The 16350-nt window shown below is 52.0% G+C and overlaps 1 protein-coding gene across 2 annotated transcripts in view; it reads left to right on the top strand.

The window, feature by feature from the left end:
• ADARB1 (adenosine deaminase RNA specific B1) overlaps positions 1-16350 on the top strand; it is a 137221-nt gene that overhangs the window by 103965 nt on the left and 16906 nt on the right. For both annotated transcript variants that reach the window (XM_026491663.4, XM_026491744.4), the window contains exons 6-9: positions 678-846; positions 1453-1601; positions 2562-2730; positions 13848-14029. In XM_026491663.4, the coding sequence (XP_026347448.1) occupies positions 678-846; positions 1453-1601; positions 2562-2730; positions 13848-14029 (669 nt within the window). The remainder of the gene's footprint in view (positions 1-677; positions 847-1452; positions 1602-2561; positions 2731-13847; positions 14030-16350) is intronic.

Genomic DNA, 16350 nt, shown 5'->3' on the forward strand with positions numbered 1-16350 from the left:
GTGCCTCAGGGTCCTCATCTGCAAAATGGAGACGAGTAGTGTGCCCCTCAGAGCGTGTTATGGGAATGACGTGGAAACCTTGCCTAACAGACCCGGGGCTGCGTCTGCCGCTCGGGGCGCATGCCGGCCATGTAGCTGACGGCGAGTGAGGTTTACCGTCGGGCAGTGTCCGTGTCTTGCCCCGTGTCTGGCGTATGTGGTCTGTTGGCAGATGTTCCGGCAAAGTGGCTGTGCTTCCCGTGCCCATGGTTTCGCTCCCATTGCCCTTACCGACACACCGCGGGTCACTGCCTCTCTTTCCCTCTCGTCCCTCTGGTGCCTGTACGCCCTCCCTTGTAGCCTCGCTCACGCTTTGGTAGACTGGTTAGTCTGCCTTTACCTGGTGCTCCCTCCCCGTATCCGGTGGGGAATGTTCAAGGAAAGACTTGGTTCCGTCCAGAGGAAATACCTTCCTTAGGTTTAGACTCTGTAGACTAAAGAGTGAGGGAGGTTCACTTCCCAGAAACATTGTACCGTGAGTCCTCAGGGGGAGGCCGTTCACAGAGCCTGAGTTTGCCCAGGTACGAATTGGGGGCAGGGGTGCCTATCACACCCCAAAAGTGAAGTCACTGAGAACACACGGCAGAGCCCCCGGAGCCCAGCGAGGCACGAGGAATAACTTCTCGTTTGTTTTTCAGGCACAGATGTGAAAGATGCCAAGGTGGTCAGTATTTCCACGGGGACAAAGTGCATCAATGGCGAGTACATGAGTGATCGTGGCCTTGCGCTAAATGACTGCCATGCGGAAATTATAGCCCGGAGATCCTTGCTTAGATTTCTTTACACGCAACTTGAGCTTTACTTAAAGTAAGTTTAGTAAGTAAATAACTAGAGGAAGTTGTTTTTAAAAAACATGCCCCTCCTGTCAGAATGTATTGCAAAACCTTCATTTCTGTAATCTCTGAAAAATTCTTAAAATGGTAACTTCATTGGCAACGATGAGGTCGGGTCCTGTATGCTCAAGCTACAAAATCCAGTTGGGCGAATACCACATATGTGTGCACACACGTGCCTGCGGCTCACGCGGCCGTCGATTCGAGGTCTGTGCTCAGGACCGTGTGCTTCTGGTGTGTGCAGCGCGAGCGTGAACAGAGCCGCGCCGCCTGGCGACCAGGGCCCCTCATTCTAGTCACCTGTCTGAGCTGCTTTCCGTTACCAAGCCATTTCCAGTGTGTCCTCTGTGCCGAAGGCCTGAATGAGAAGGGAAGGTCACGCATATTCCATGGCTTGTCCTTATCGAGTGGACTCAGTCATTATCTGCGTGAATGGTCATCAACACGTAAACATCCCAGTTCAAGCTCGTCTGTACCTTGTTGAAAGTAGTGGCCTCTGAAAGTCATTGTAAATTATGACAGACTAAATTTAGACTGTATACAGCTTTACAGTTCATTTTTGCTACTTTTTTCCTTCTAGTAATAAAGACGATCAAAAAAGATCCATCTTTCAGAAGTCCGAGCGCGGAGGGTTTAAGCTGAAGGACAGTGTTCAGTTCCATCTGTACATCAGCACGTCTCCCTGTGGGGATGCCAGGATTTTCTCACCACACGAGCCGATCCTGGAAGGTATGGGACTCAGCCGGCAGCTTCTCGGGGAGACTCGGGGTTACGTAGTGACAGACAGAAGGGTAAACCAACGTTAATACCCTTTTCTTCTTTTTCTTGAAAACTTCAGCTTTGAAAGTGGATCTGATAGGAATATATAAAAGCATGAGGTTTTTCTTTTCAGTGAATAATTTGATAAGGAAACCTGACCGAATGAAGCGTGTTGACTCTGGTGCACTAAGGACACCAAGGAATTAGAGTGAGGCTATTAAATCAGATTTGTGTTTAAATTTGGACAGTCTGCTCCCTGCATCTGGGCCTTGGACGAGCTAGGATTTGATGCGTGTGTGCCTGCGGGATGTGGCAGGCATTTAAGAAGCAGGCCCGCACGAGTGAGAAAGGGGCCGTGGTGCATCACCACACGAGGTCCGTGCTTTGGTCGTGTAGTAATTCGTGTCCTCGTCTCTCCTCCCAAGCTGAAGCAACTCAGATACGGCATCTGAGTACATTGTTTTCCTTGATTACAGAAGCAACATATACCCACTCTGGAAAATCACATGCTCATGTGACCTAGAGCTGGTCACCTCAGATGTCTGTTTGTGCCTGCATGCTTTCTCTGCATTTATTTTGGCATCCCCGTAATTTATTTTTGAAAATTTAAAAATGCAGGGAAAATATATAACACTCAAATATCCATCATCTAGAATTAGCAAATGTTAGCATTTTGTCCTGTTTGCTTCGGCCCATTTTTAATGATAGAAATCATTTTGGTTAAAATGGAAGCCCTTTCTCTCCAACCCCTGGTGGAGACTGCTCTCTTGAATTTGGTTGGTGTCACATCTTTTCCTGCCCAGTTTTCTCTACCGTGTTGTGTATCTGTCTTAGAGAGAGGACAAGCATGTGCACAGGGCCATGAGCCAGACTTGGAATGGACAGGGGGCTTCTGCCCACGGGGACTCTCACCCGGCCTCCCTCTCCTAGAACCCGCGGACAGGCATCCAAACCGCAAAGCCAGAGGACAGCTGCGGACAAAAATAGAGTCTGGCGAAGGCACGATTCCCGTGCGGTCCAATGCAAGCCTCCAGACGTGGGACGGGGTGCTGCAGGGTGAGAGGCTGCTCACCATGTCCTGCAGCGACAAGATGGCGCGGTAAGGCCTCCCGCCCGCGGGCTCCCTGCAGGCGCGCGGTTCCTCCGCGGTTCCTGCTCCTGTGTCCCCGCGATCTCTGCAGGACTGGGGCTCTGTGCCGTGCTTTGGGGGCCGCCTTGCTGGGCCCGAGCCGGGGCCTCCATACCGCAGGCTCCGGGCCGCTCATGCTCTGCTTCTGTGTTTGCACGTACGTATGGGCTTCTGGGGAGTCCGTGTGCTTCAGCCAGTGACATTTTAAGGCAATTTGCTCCCAGAGAAAAGGAAGAGTGTCCTCATTCCCACCGATGGCGCCTTAATGGTCCTGTTCGCTGCTGAGGTGCCGTTTTGGGTTATTGTGAGTGCAGAGTGTCCCTAGCGTCCCGTGCCAGGTGGTGGCTCCCGGCGAGGCTGGGGCTGCTGCAGACGCACCTGTTTGCATTTACTTGATGAGTGTTTCTCAGGAAAGGATGTGTCCAAGCCAGACTTTTAAAGAAAGCCTCATTTCTTCAGGTGCTGGCATTAGTTCCAGTAGCTCTTTGTTTTTATTTTTTAACAAATGTCTACTTGGAAAAAAAAAAAAAGTAGCATAGGTAGATGGCAAAAAGTTAATGGTACAAAGCGTGTGACACCGTCCTCAGAGCCCTGCTGTGGCACCATGAACGCGCTCTTGACCGCCCTTCCAGAGCGGGCACAGCCGGCGTGCCTGTGTGTGCACACACGGCCCTTTTCAGTTGTCTGTAAGCCTTCCTGCTGATTTCTCGAATGGGCCTTGTCAGGGAACCTCCAGTACACAGAACTTGATTCCTCACACGTGGCCCATTCCCCTGCTAAGCACGGGTACCCACTGTGACCACCTGACACGTTTGCTTATTATGTGTCCTTCCTGTCCACTCTCTGTTTGCTTTTATGTCTGTGTGTGTGTAGCCTTGAAAAATACACAGTGGTGTCATTTTGGGGTATTAATGCGTGTATTGTTCATTGATAGAGATGGGACTGTGTTTAAAGTGCTGTTCTGTATCTCGTAGTTTCATTCAACCCAGTGTTTGGGAACTACCCCTGACTGTAATAAATAGCAGGTGATTACTTCTCACCTCGGCGGACACCCTGTGATAGGCATGGACTGTGCCTTGTCCCCTTCCCTCACCGTAGAGACTTGGTCAGCCTTGAGTCTCCGTGAGTGTAGCTCATGCTAGACTTTGGCCATCGGGATCTCCGCTGTGCACGGGTAGAACTTCACAGGTGATCTCAGATGCACCCCGACGCGCACACGGTTTACACTCACACCATCAGTGCGTGATGCTAGTTTCCACCTCATGTGAAAACTGGTGTCTGCTGGGGGTGCGGGGCAGCCGTTCCATCGTTCATCTTTCTCATCAGAGTTGCCTGTTGATACCCTCTGCCCATTTGTCTTTGGGATCTCATGCTTTTTTCATCTTGGCCTGCAGACGTTCCTCGTATAGTTTGTACTGTCGTCCTTGACGGTTTCAGAAGTTCCGTGTCTTCTCCAGGACAGACCCATGTCTTCACTTGGTCCATGCCGTCCTCTTATTGAATAGAAACCCTTCCTTTTGTTCGTACCTGATCCGTTCATTTTTCACCCTGTGATTTGCACTTTGAGGATCTTATTTAAGAAATTCCTCCTCACGGGGTGCCTGGGTGGCACAGCGGTTAAGCGTCTGCCTTCGGTTCAGGGCATGATCCTGGCATTATGGGATCCAGCCCCACGTCAGGCTCTTCCGCTATGAGCCTGCTTCTTCCTCTCCCAGTCCCCTTGCTTGTGTTCCCTCTCTCACTGGCTGTCTCTATCTCTGTCAAATAAATAAATAAAATCTTTAAAAAAAAAAAGAAAAAGAAAAAGAAATTCCTCCTCAAATTAAGGACATGAAAGTTTCTCCCATACCTTTTTCTAAGATTCTTATCATTTTACTTTCAAATTTAGGCCTTTAATACGTGTGTGTTGTAAGTAATAATTTGGCTTTGTTATTTTAATACAGCAAATCAGTTTTCCAGGTGCCCTCCACTAAATAGTTGACGTTTTCCTCACTGATCTGCAAAGGCGTCTCTATCATATACTGAACTTTCTTACAAAGATGGGTCTGTTCTTAGCCTCTCAAATCACTGTTAGCTCATAATCAGCCGTAATTGTACGAATCACACAGTTTTACACTTCTGACATTTCAGTATGTTTAAAGGTCTGGTTGGATAAGACTCATTCTTTGCTCTTCCTTCATCAGATTTTTTGTAGCTTTTTATGTACCTCTGTTCTTCCGCACATAACTTAGAATCAGATCGTCAAGTGTCACCGAATGTCTTGCTCAGATTTTATATGGACTTGAGAAATTATGGATCGAAATGGAAAGAATTAACATGAAGTTACATCAGTCCATCCATGAAAATTGGCTTCTTAAAAAGTTAAACGTATAATTGCCATATCATCCAGCAGTTCCACTTCTGGGTATTTGCCCCAAAGAACTAAAAGCAGGGTCTCCAAGAGATACTTGCTCACCCACGCTCAATCACGCTCACTTCTAGCTCATAAGAGCAAAAAACATGGTGAGGTGCCTGTTAAGATCTTTCACCCATTCTTTTTTTCTTTCTTTTTTTTTTTTAAAGATTTTATTTATTTATTTGACAGAGGTAGAGACAGCCAGCGAGAGAGGGAACACAAGCAGGGGGAGTGGGAGAGGAAGAAGCAGGCTCCCAGCAGAGGAGACTGATGTGGGGCTCGATCCCAGAACGCCGGGATCACGCCCTGAGCCGAAGGCAGACGCTTAACCCCTGTCGCACCCAGGCGCCCCAGATCTTTCACCCATTCTTTAATAGGGTAGTTTGTTTTCTTTTTTTTTTTTTTTTTAAGATTTTATTTATTTGACAGAGAAAGAGAGCCAGCGAGAGAGGGAACACAAGCAGGGGGAGTGGGAGAGGAAGAAGCAGGCTCCCAGCAGAGGAGCCTAATGAGGGGCTTGATCCCAGGACTCTGGGATCACGTCCTGAGCTGAAGGCAGACGCTTAACGACTGAGCCACCCAGGCGCCCCTCTTTTTGGGTTTTAAGAATTTTTTTCATATATTTTTTTCATATATTTTTCATATTTAAGAATTTTTTTCATTTATCAGACATATCTTCTGCAGGATTTTCTCCCCGTCTGTGGCTTGTCTTCTCATTCTGCAGATATTGTTTTTAGTCAAGCAGAAGTTTTAAATTTTTATGTGGTCCAGCCTATCAGTATTTCTTTCATGGATTGTGCCTTTGGTGTTGCGTGTAAAAAGTCATCACCAAACCCAGGGTCATCTAAATTTTCTCCTGTGTTGTTTTCTAGAAGTTTCATAGTTTTGCATTCTACATTTAGGTCTGTGATCCATTGTGAATTAATTTTTGTGAAGGGTGTTAGGTCTGTGTCTAGATTCATTTATATATATATATATATATATTTAAAGATTTTATTTATTTATTTATTTGACATAGATAGAGATAGCCAGCGAGAGGGGGAACACAAGCAGGGGGAGTGGGAGAGGAAGAAGCAGGCTCCCAGCGGAAGAGCCCGATGTGGGGCTTGATCCCAGAAAGCTGGGATCACGCCCTGAGCCGAAGGCAGACGCTTAACAACTGAGCCACCCAGGCACCCCTAGATTCATTTTTTTGCATGTGGATACTCAGTTGTTCCAGCACCACTTGTTGAAGAGACTCTGGTTGCTCCCTTTTGTTGCCTTTTTTTTTTATCAAGGATCCATTAACTGCATCTATGTGGGTCTATTTTGGGCTCTCTATTCTGTTGCCTTGATCTATTTGTCTTTTATTTTGCCCGTACTGTCTTGATTACCATTTGGATTTTGAATCTAGTTCCACTGTATGTGTGTGGGAGGGATTGGCCCTCACGCATCTGACAAAGCATCCTCAGCACCAGCCAGGTGTCCCGCAATTTGCCTGTGCTTCTGGCCAACCAGGCATAGATTGGAGGTCTCGGGACCCCCTCCCCAAGTTCAGTTAATTTGCTAGAGCAAGTCACAGATCTCAGAGGAACATTTTACTCACGACATCGCCAGCTTATTAGGAAAGGATGTAACTCGGGAAAAGCCAGATGAAGATGTGTAGAGGGCAGGTCATGGGGAGAGGGTCAAGGAGCTTACGAGCCCTCTCCTCACATCCATGTGTCCACCACCCCAGAAGCTTCAAACCCTGTCCTTTGGGGGTTTTATGGAAACCTTGTTACATAGGCACAATTCATTAAATCATTGGCCATTGGTGATTTTTGAAAATTTTAAAAAATTTCTTAAGTAATCTATATACCCAATGTGGGGTTCAAACTCATGATCCCAAGATCAAGGGTCACATGCTCCACCAACTGAGCCAGACAGGCACCCCAAATCATGGGCCATTGGTGATTAACTCAATCTCTAGCCCTTCTCCCCTCCCTGGAGATCAGGGGTTTGGGACTGGAAGTTCCACCCCTCTAAACCAACCCTCATCCTAAGGTGCTTTCTGAAAGTCATCTCATTAACATAGCAAAAGATACCTATAAGTTTCTCATCACTCAAGAAATTCCAAGGGTTTTAGGAGCCATGAGCCAGGAACCATGGATGAAGACCAAATATATATAAGGCCAAAACATAGTTCTTATAAATCATAATATCACAATTACTGTAGCTTTGTAGTAAGTCTTGAAGCCACATAGTGTCAGTCCCTCAACATGGTTCTCCTCCAGTGTTGTGTTGCTTATTCTGGGTCTTCTTCCTCCATTTGAACTTTAAAATTCGTTTGTCAGTACCTGCAAAACACCTTGCTGGTATTTTGATTGAGACTCATTGAATCTATATGAAGTTGGGAAGAGCTGACATCCTGATAATATTGAGTGCTCCTATCCATGAACATGGAATATCTCTCCCATTTATTTCTTTGATTCTTTTTTCAGAGTTTGGTAGTTTTCCTCATAGAGATCTTGTATGTATTTTGTTAGATTTATGCCTAAGTATTCAATTTTTGGAGTCATTACTACAAATGGTATTATGTTTTATAATTTCAAATTCCACTTGTTCCTTGTTAGTCACACTGACTTTTGACCAAGGTGCAATGGTAGTTCAGTGGGGAAAAGAGTCTTTTTAATAAGTGGTGCTGGCACAATTGGACATCTGTGTGTAAAAGCAAACAAATCAACTCCATACTTTACACCATATACAAAAGTTAACTCAAAATGGATCATAGTCTGAAATGTGCAAAAGTTGTAGAAGAAAGCAAGGGAAGACGCTGGCAGGTGTGGTAGGCACCTTCTGAGATAAAACACCAAAAGCACTCAACTCCATCAGATTAAAATTACTTCTCTTTTAAACACACCATTAAAAGAACGAAAAATAAAGTCACTGACTGGGAGAAAATATTCACAAATCAGGTATCTGATAAAGGGCCTGTATGCGATATTAAAATTTAGGCTCTCAAAACTCAACACGGGAGTAAAGCAATTTTAAAATGGGCAAAATATTTGAATGGACACTTCATCAAAGATGTCAGAGAAGCACGTGACGAGACTGTCAACGCCGTCCTCTCCGGGAGATGCGCGTGAAGCACGAAAGCACGCCCATCAGAATGCTGGGCCCATGAGGTGCGGACAGTGATGCCGGGGACCGGTGCCCTTGGCTGCCGAGGGCGGGCATGCAGACGGCACAGCCGCTTGTGAAGAGTTCGGCAGTGTCTTAAAAAGCTAACGATGTGCCAAGCGCATGTCCAGAGTCACACACGAGTGTGCCTAGCAGCCGTCTTTGTAGTAGTCGGATAAACACGTGGTGGTGTGTCCACAAGTGGGTTCTCCTTGGGAAAAAGAATGAACAGTGATACCCAGTGCACCATGGGTGAGTGTCAAAATGATGATGCAGAGTAAGAGAAGCCAGACATACAGGAGTGCTCGCTGGGTGGTCCCATGTACAGAATCCTAGAGAATGCACACCAACCTCCAGTGACAGAAAGCAGCCCAGTGGCTGCCCAGGGAGGGGCAGAGGAGGAGGGGCAGCGGAGCAGGCATAGGACAAGTCTGAGAGGACTTTGGGGGTGATGATCTCAAGGGCACACACAGAAGTCGCCTCTTGGGGCACCTGAGTGGCTCAGTCTTGGTTAAATGTCCAACTCTTGATCTCAGCTCAGGTCTTGATCTCAGGGTTGTGAGTTTGAGCCCCATGCTGGGCTCTGCGCTGGGCTCTGCACTGGGCATGGAGCCTAAAACAGCACGCCCACAGACCTCTTACCACCGTGTGTGCCTTCATACGTGCAGTGTGGTGCAAACCCCCGGGTTGGTTCTTTGGAAAGGACAATGACAGGAGCAGAGCTGGCAAGGTTGACAGGATAGGAGAGGGCCGGCCCAGCTGTGCCGGGGATGGAACGGGGGACAGTCCGGGACTCGGCCGACACTAAAACATGCTATAGGCAGTTGTGTGTGGGATTGCTGGCAACGTCATCACCAGTATGACACGGGGTTACGCAAACCTTTTAGAAAAGCATCCGTTCCCGACGTTGACTTGGCGTCAGTGGAGGACGTTAGCAGAATCTGGATCTGGAGCTGTTACAAATACTCCACCCGCCACGCCCACGCCCACGCCCCCGGCAGGAAATCAGCTGAAGAAAATCGGAGAAAGGAGAGCTCGGCTGTGGAGAAGGGGAACTGCTCTCCTGGACAGCTTGTCCGTGAGCTCTCCGCACGCTTGCCGAGCCAGAAATCCCATTTTAGGGATCAGAAGACTAGGGACCGAGCCTCAGCTCCCTTTGTGGGATCGTGACCATCTTTACCCCAGACCAGCAAGGCCGGGAAAGAGCAGCACGGTGACAAGCCACCCCTAGTCGTGAAAACACACACACACACCGAATCCAGTCCTGTGCTTCTAACAGTCTGGTCAGTTTCTTATGAAGCTGTAACTTTAATGCAATTTTAATGAAATGTCATTGTTTTTTCATGGCCCTCGAAAGTCCTGTCGTGGCATTGGGATGGCAGGTGTAAGACTGCTGGTGATGGGCGGTCGGGTCGCCTGTGTTTAGAGGAAATGTAAACAAGACGGAAGTTTATTTCTGTCTCAGAGTCAGGTCCAACAGTAGGTGGTTCGTCTAGATTCCGTCTTCCTGCCGCATCCAGGAGGCATCTTCTGTCCTCAAGGTCCTGCGGTGCTCACCAAACCCCCAGCGCCTTGTCTGAACTTCTGCAGCAGGAGGGAGGGCAGGCAGGAGGGCCGTGCCTCCAGAGCCGCCGGCCTGGTCACCTGAGACAGCTGTGTTTCCTCATCCAGAACTCTGTCCAGGGCCACATCTCGCTGTGCAGGAAGCTGGGGCTAGCAGGCTCACAATGGCCTTCTGAGGCAGGATGGGGGAAGAAGCGTGGGCCTGCCACCACAGTCTGCTGCATGTGGGATCTGTGGTCCGCCAACAGCCCTGGACCGACCGAGGGAGTGTGTTTATGCACAAAGAGAAGCAGGCCCTTGACTCTGCCCCCAGAAGCGCATTCCAGGAAGAAGAGGGACCTGAGTGTGAAGAGTGGCCTCTGGCAAGTTTTGTGGCCTCCACTTAAGCAGGTTTCTTAAGGATAAAAAGCCCAAATTAGAAAGAAAAGCATGAATAAACGCATCAGGGGTTTCCAGGACCCCCTCCTTGGGTTCAGTAATTTGCTAGTATAGCTCAAAGAGCTCAGGGAGGACAGTTTACTTAGCACTTACCAGTTTATTGGCAGGAATACAGCTGGGGAACAGCTAGGTGGAAGGGACGCCCAGGAGAAGGGTTTGGGGCTGGGGTGCATCTCTGCCGCCCCGCACACCTCCCCTCTGCACCGGGCTGTGAGCCCCTCCGCTGGGGCCCGTTGTGCAGAAGTCCCTCGTCACTGGTGACTATCGCAGCCTCCAGCCCTCCACCCTCCCCAGCACTGGGGGTGGGCCTCTAATCCCCTGGACCAGCCCCCAGCCTCCTAGAGCCTCCTAGCATAGGCTCAGGTATGCTTGAAAGGGGTTGTTACTTGGTGTCACACCAGCACGTGGCTGGGGAGGGGGCGAGAAAGGTCGTCCAGAAATGCTGTGATGGCAGGGTGCTGCCAGGTGGCTGCAGTCCTGCCCCTGCCCCGAGGGAATGAGAGCATCCTGGGTGGCCGCTCTGGAAGTCAAGGCTGCCCTGTATCCCTTACAGAAGGGCACAGCCATGTTCCGCTCGCATTCCCTTTGGACAGAAGAGCACAGGATCAGGGCAGTGGGTGGGCTGGGCATGGGGAGGAAGGAGCAGCGCTGCAGCTGAGGGTCACCAGGTGCCGTCCGTCTGTCTGGTGGGGGCCAGTGATGAGAGTGTAGCCAAGGTGGGGGGGATGCATGGCGAGTCCTGTCAAGAAGGAGTGGGGTCTCGGTTCCGAAGGCCACAGCCTCTGTGCCCTCAGCTGCATGGAGGGAGGAAGGGAGGAAGCAGGGACCTCTTACTGAGTTGAGGGGGGGGGCCTGCTGCCCTCTGCTTTTCCGGTGTGGGCAGACTCAGAGGCAGCCCAGAATGGGGAGCAGGGTAGTGGGGAAGAGGGGGCCCGTGTGCATCCCTGGAGGCTGTGGGTGGGCTCGGGGAAGCTGCACCAGGGCACCCAGCTGGGCAGTGGTGCTCTGAGCCCTGGCCTCTCAGAAATCACGTGGGGAGGGGAGAGAGAGGCCGTTGCACCTTGGCACCCACGTGGTTCTTGCTAGGATCACCCAGCACTCTGCTGAGCCTTTGCAGAGGTTTGCTCGGGGACATTGGGTGCTGGGAGCCTGGCTGCACCCACCCTCCCAGCCTTCCCCGTAAGGAGCACTGGCAGGAGCCCGTCTGCAGGAGTGGCTGGTGTCCCACGCGTTCCCACCCAGGGCCTCCACAGAGCGATCATGGCTGCTAGAACTCTTTCAGGAAGCCTGTGTTCAGAATTAATGACTCGGCACAAATACAGGGTTCTGCAAGATCACGGTTTTGAAGTTTGCCCTGGGAGGCTGAATTCCCCTTAGAGATGGTCTAAACCCCTATATAGGCTTGAATTTGCATAAGAAGGGGTGCCTTGTGGTTTTTGTAAGCATGGAGCCATTTCATGCTTTTTCTTGTAAAATAGGGAAATCTGTTTGCACTTCCTTTTCAGAGGGTGGGAGGAACAGTGTGGGCTGGGGACTCATCCTTTCAGCGTGTGTTCATTGTACCCCCAGGCGTGTGGTTTAAGTGCCAGGCCGTCTCAGGGATGGAGCTCGCCTGCTGGGAGGTGGCAGTGGAGACAAATAATGGCACGTAGACCCGTAGATGATGCAGGAGGTCAGCGCTGGGAGGGCACGCAGGTGGAGGCTGGGAGGCCCCACGGAGAGGGACTTCCTGCAGAGACAGAGAGGTGGGGGCACTGTGGCCAGGAGGCTGCTAGGGAAGGGTTCCAGGCTGGAGGGCCTGGGAGAGGTGGCCTGAAGCCCCCTTACCCCTGGTAGCCCAAGCATGGGAGTGGGGTGGTGGGGGAGGGACAGCCAGGCCAGATGGGTCTGGAGGGGGCCTTCGGAATGATGGTGTTTTCTAGGGAGAAGATGGGAGTGTTGAAGGGTTTTGTGCACAGGAGTGTCTTGGCCTGGCCCGTGTTCACAGGGTCCCAAGGCGGCTCTCTAGGGATGGGCCATTGGGGGTGGGGGCCGTGGTCACCGTGGGAGCCAGCGATGCAGCAGGTGGGGACCTGTGACTCGAGAACCGTGGTCCAGGAGGGGCAGTGGCGAGGAGGTGCCTCCTGGGCCTGTTCTGACAGGAGGCCCCCAGCTCTGCTAGCCGCCTGCCTGTGACTCTGCGGGTTTGGCCCCAGCACAGAGCGTGGAGCTGGATAGGTCAGGAGTTTGGGCAGTGGACCTTGTTCCACCCCCAGTTGTCATCGTTGACCCGCTGGCCACTGCCGTCTGTCCCTTTCCACGAGGGCTGAGGGAGCCGCTGGACGTGGCCCAAAGTACAAACACGGGTGCAGCCAAGGTGGCCTGGGTGGCCTTGCAGTGAGGGTGCTGCAGAGAGGATGGGGAGGGGCTCTGCACCCCACCCCTGCCCCACACCCACAGCCTGTCCAGACCCTGCAGCCCCCCCGAACCTGAGCCCAGGGTGCCTCTGAGGTGGGCCTCCCTTCCTGTCCCCCCTCGTTTCTGACCTGTGTTGCCGCCAAGGCGGCCCCCCGACAGCCTCCTCCTGTAGCTCCTTGCTCATAGGCAGAGGAACATGGAGGTGAGTCATCTCCAAAAAAACATTTCCATTAAATCAGATGGTGTACTGCCTTGTCCAGAGTCCTTCGGTGGCTTCCTGCTGGCCTCAGGCTGCTCAGGTTGGCCCTGACCTGCCTTCCCCTGGCCTTCCTCCTGGCTGCCACTGCACCCCCCTCCTGGGTCTGACTGGGCCTTTCCCTGAAGTTGGCACTCCGTTTGCCTCTTCTTGGAATCCTGCTTTCCCTCCAATTGACCTCACCTCCATTTATGTTCTTGATCATCTGTTTGCCTTGTTACTGCTTGCCCTTTGTCCAGACAGCCCCCTGGCCCCAGGAACACGCGGGCCGTGCCTTCCCTTGCCCTGTGGCCTTGGCGCCCAGTACCATGGGCTCCTGCGAGCCATCCTCCTGCTGTTCGTGGGACTCAGGAAGGGGGCAGGGGTGTGCTGGTGAGAGGGTAGGTGCGCTGGAGCAGAAAGCCTAGGTTGACAGTGACGGGAACAGCTCCGTGACTAGGGACCCAGGGCGGCAGAGAGTTCGCCCTCCCCTCTTGGCTGAGCCTCCCTCCACGTGTCAAACCAGGCTGGGCCCTGATTGTTGCCGAGGAGCAGGAAGCAACCAATTTGATGTTTTCAAGGTCTCCTTTGCAGTTATTTTTATTGGAAGTAATAAAAATTTACTTGCTCTTTTGGTTTTTCTCCCAAGACACGTGGCTCATGGACCCTTTCTGAGCACTAAGCCTCAGTAATGTGTCGCGGGAGATAGCATGGCGAGAGCCGTTCCACAGTTTAGAAGAGTTGTTGAGTGGGGTCTCGTCTGTGTCAGTTCTGGTTACGTGCTGCCTCGTCCCAGCTGCTGGGGTTTGGCCACCGTGGTGCGTCTGCGCACCCGGCAGCCGTGCGGCACGCTGGGTTGGCGCCCTCCAGCACGCACACCCCCTCTCCCGCTCAAGAGTGTGTTCCCTCTGCCTCCAGGTGGAACGTGGTGGGCGTGCAGGGGTCCCTGCTCAGCATCTTCGTGGAGCCGATCTACTTCTCCAGCATCATCCTGGGCAGCCTCTACCATGGCGACCACCTCTCCAGGGCCATGTACCAGCGGATCTGCAACATAGAAGACCTGCCCCCGCTGTACACGCTCAACAAGCCCCTGCTCAGCGGCAAGTACCTCTGAGTGTGGCCGTGTCAGTGTCCCGTCACCTCGCGGGGCCGGCCGGAGCCTCCCACGGGAAGCGCCCCCGGGAAGCTGCTCTCTGTCGGGGCAGAGGGCGGGAGGCCGTGGCCCAGGGCCTCCGGGCCGATCAAGCGGGTCCTCAGACAGTTCATCTCTTTACTGATCGAAAACCTTGCCTTTCATAGGTAAATTACAGCCCAGACTTGGCCTGTTTTCCTTTCCCTTGTATGTATGTGTGCAAGTCCTTGTCGGTGGGGGAGACACAGATGCCGCGGAGCGTGTGCTGGCATCGGCCGTCCGGGGTGGAGCGGGGCCGGTCTGTGTGCTGAGCTGCCACCGCAGAGGGAGCTTGGGAGTGGAGTTGTGCGCGCCGGGACGGGTCAGTGATGCAGCGGTGGGGCCTCGCGCCGGCCCTGAGTGCCCGTGGTCACGGGCTCGTGTGCTGTACTCCCTTTAGCATCTCAGTGGTGGCCAGTGAGGGGAGCAAGAGCTCTTGAATGCAGGGGTCCTGACTTCTCAGTTCACCCCTCTTTAAAAGACACAGTTAAGGTATTTTTATCGTTTTGAACATACCATTTTACTCACTTTTTTAAAGCTCAGAACTAAAACCGTAATCCCAGACCGCGACGTGTGTTTCTTTGGGGTGTGCGTGCCTGCCGCCTTGCCGTGGTGCTTGGCTGCTCACGCGCCTTTAACTGGAGGAGAGCAGCGTGGCCCTGGAGTTGGAGGCATGTTTGGTAGAGCACACGAATTATGCAGAATGGAGAAAACCCGTGGTTGTTTCTGATCACGTTTTACAGCTTTTACAAAAAAATACTGACTCTGCTAAAACTTGATAGCGATTGCAGTCAAGCGTCCGCGTGCTTGGAGCCTCGACTGGAAGAGAGGAGAGAAGCGTAAGTATTGTGTCGTGTGTTAGAACGTGAGTTTCCCATGACGCCGAGAATAGCTTTCCCCGTGTGGCCTCCGTGGTCTGTTTCCTTTCAGCTGCCAGCTGTCTTTCACGCTTGGCGCAGGAGAGGTGCTCAGACGTAGCTGACTAGCGCCTCGCTGGCTAGCGCCTCGCTGGCTAGCGCTGCGTCCAGGGCTAACGCGCCAAGTCGGGTCCTGTGGCTGCGGGAATGTGCCAAGACATTGAGAGGAAAGGTCACTTTCAAACGTCAGGTGTGTTTTTATCATAGCGTGTATATACGAAGTACATATACACCTATGAAAAGATAGTGAAAACAGTGTTTGTGAGAGAGAGACCCTGAAGTCGTCCTTTGTGTGTTTGTTACAAAGACCAAGTGTCACAAAGTTAGAGTCTACTCTTCGTTCTCGTCTCCCCAGCATCACTTGCACTCCCGTGCAGTTTTGGCGGACGCGTGCCTGGGGGTGCCGCGGGCCTGCCGGGGAGCCAGGCTGGCCTTGCTGCTGCTCCGCCTCGTTGGCAGCTGTGACAGCCCGGTTTCCTGGTCTTCCCTGTGACGGGGCTGCGCCGGTGCCGGGTGCGATCCTTCTGGACAAGTGCGCGGGAATTCTGTGAAATACAGGGGCAGCACTGGGGTTTCGGGTTTCAGAGTATTTCTTGAACGCTGAGCCACTGGACAGCATCACTCTGCCAGCAAAGTCCGTTTCAAAATGCAAACTGTTTGAGATATTTTACTTTGGATGATGCTTTACTTTGGAAACCGTGGTGGTGTTTTTCCTTGAAGAGAGCTCAAGTCTGTGCAGCAGTCAGCTTTGGAGAAGATGTCTTCAATCTCTGGTGGTCAAAAGGGGCGGGGGGGGCCCACAGGCACCAGCAGCGGGGAGGCACGGGTGCCGCTCTGTCCGTGGACCACCGCAACATCGAGGGCCTGCACTGCAATCTCAGGCAGATGACATGGCGGGTATTACCCGGGACAGAAACACTCAAGCAGGGTGGCCTAGAGCAGAGTACTGACCTCTTACGTTTGGGAGGTCACACTCCTTTAGAGCGGGCCCCACGGCAAAGCCCTTAAAACTTTCTTGCGAGGGAAGTCTTACATTTAACGAGGGGCATGGAGGGTTGTTTCCTTCGGGTCATGTGGATATATGGTGCGTGTGTATTTATTACAGTTCGTGGGTGTTTGTCCTGCCCTTTCACCTCCCTGTTTATCATAGATGGTTTCTGCGTTATGGGAGGATGACGGCACGCAGCACGGAGGTTGGCAGTGTCCCCAGGGAGGAACAGGCATGGCCATCAGTGTGCGCAGGGAACCGCCCGTTAAGCGAAGACCAGAGCGGACCCAGGTGGGCTTCAGCAGAAGGTGTCGTGCTGGGCTGGCATTCTTGAGGCCGCCAAGG

The sequence above is a fragment of the Ursus arctos genome, unplaced genomic scaffold (genome assembly GCF_023065955.2).
Source record: "Ursus arctos isolate Adak ecotype North America unplaced genomic scaffold, UrsArc2.0 scaffold_4, whole genome shotgun sequence".
NCBI classification, from domain to species: domain Eukaryota; kingdom Metazoa; phylum Chordata; class Mammalia; order Carnivora; family Ursidae; genus Ursus; species Ursus arctos.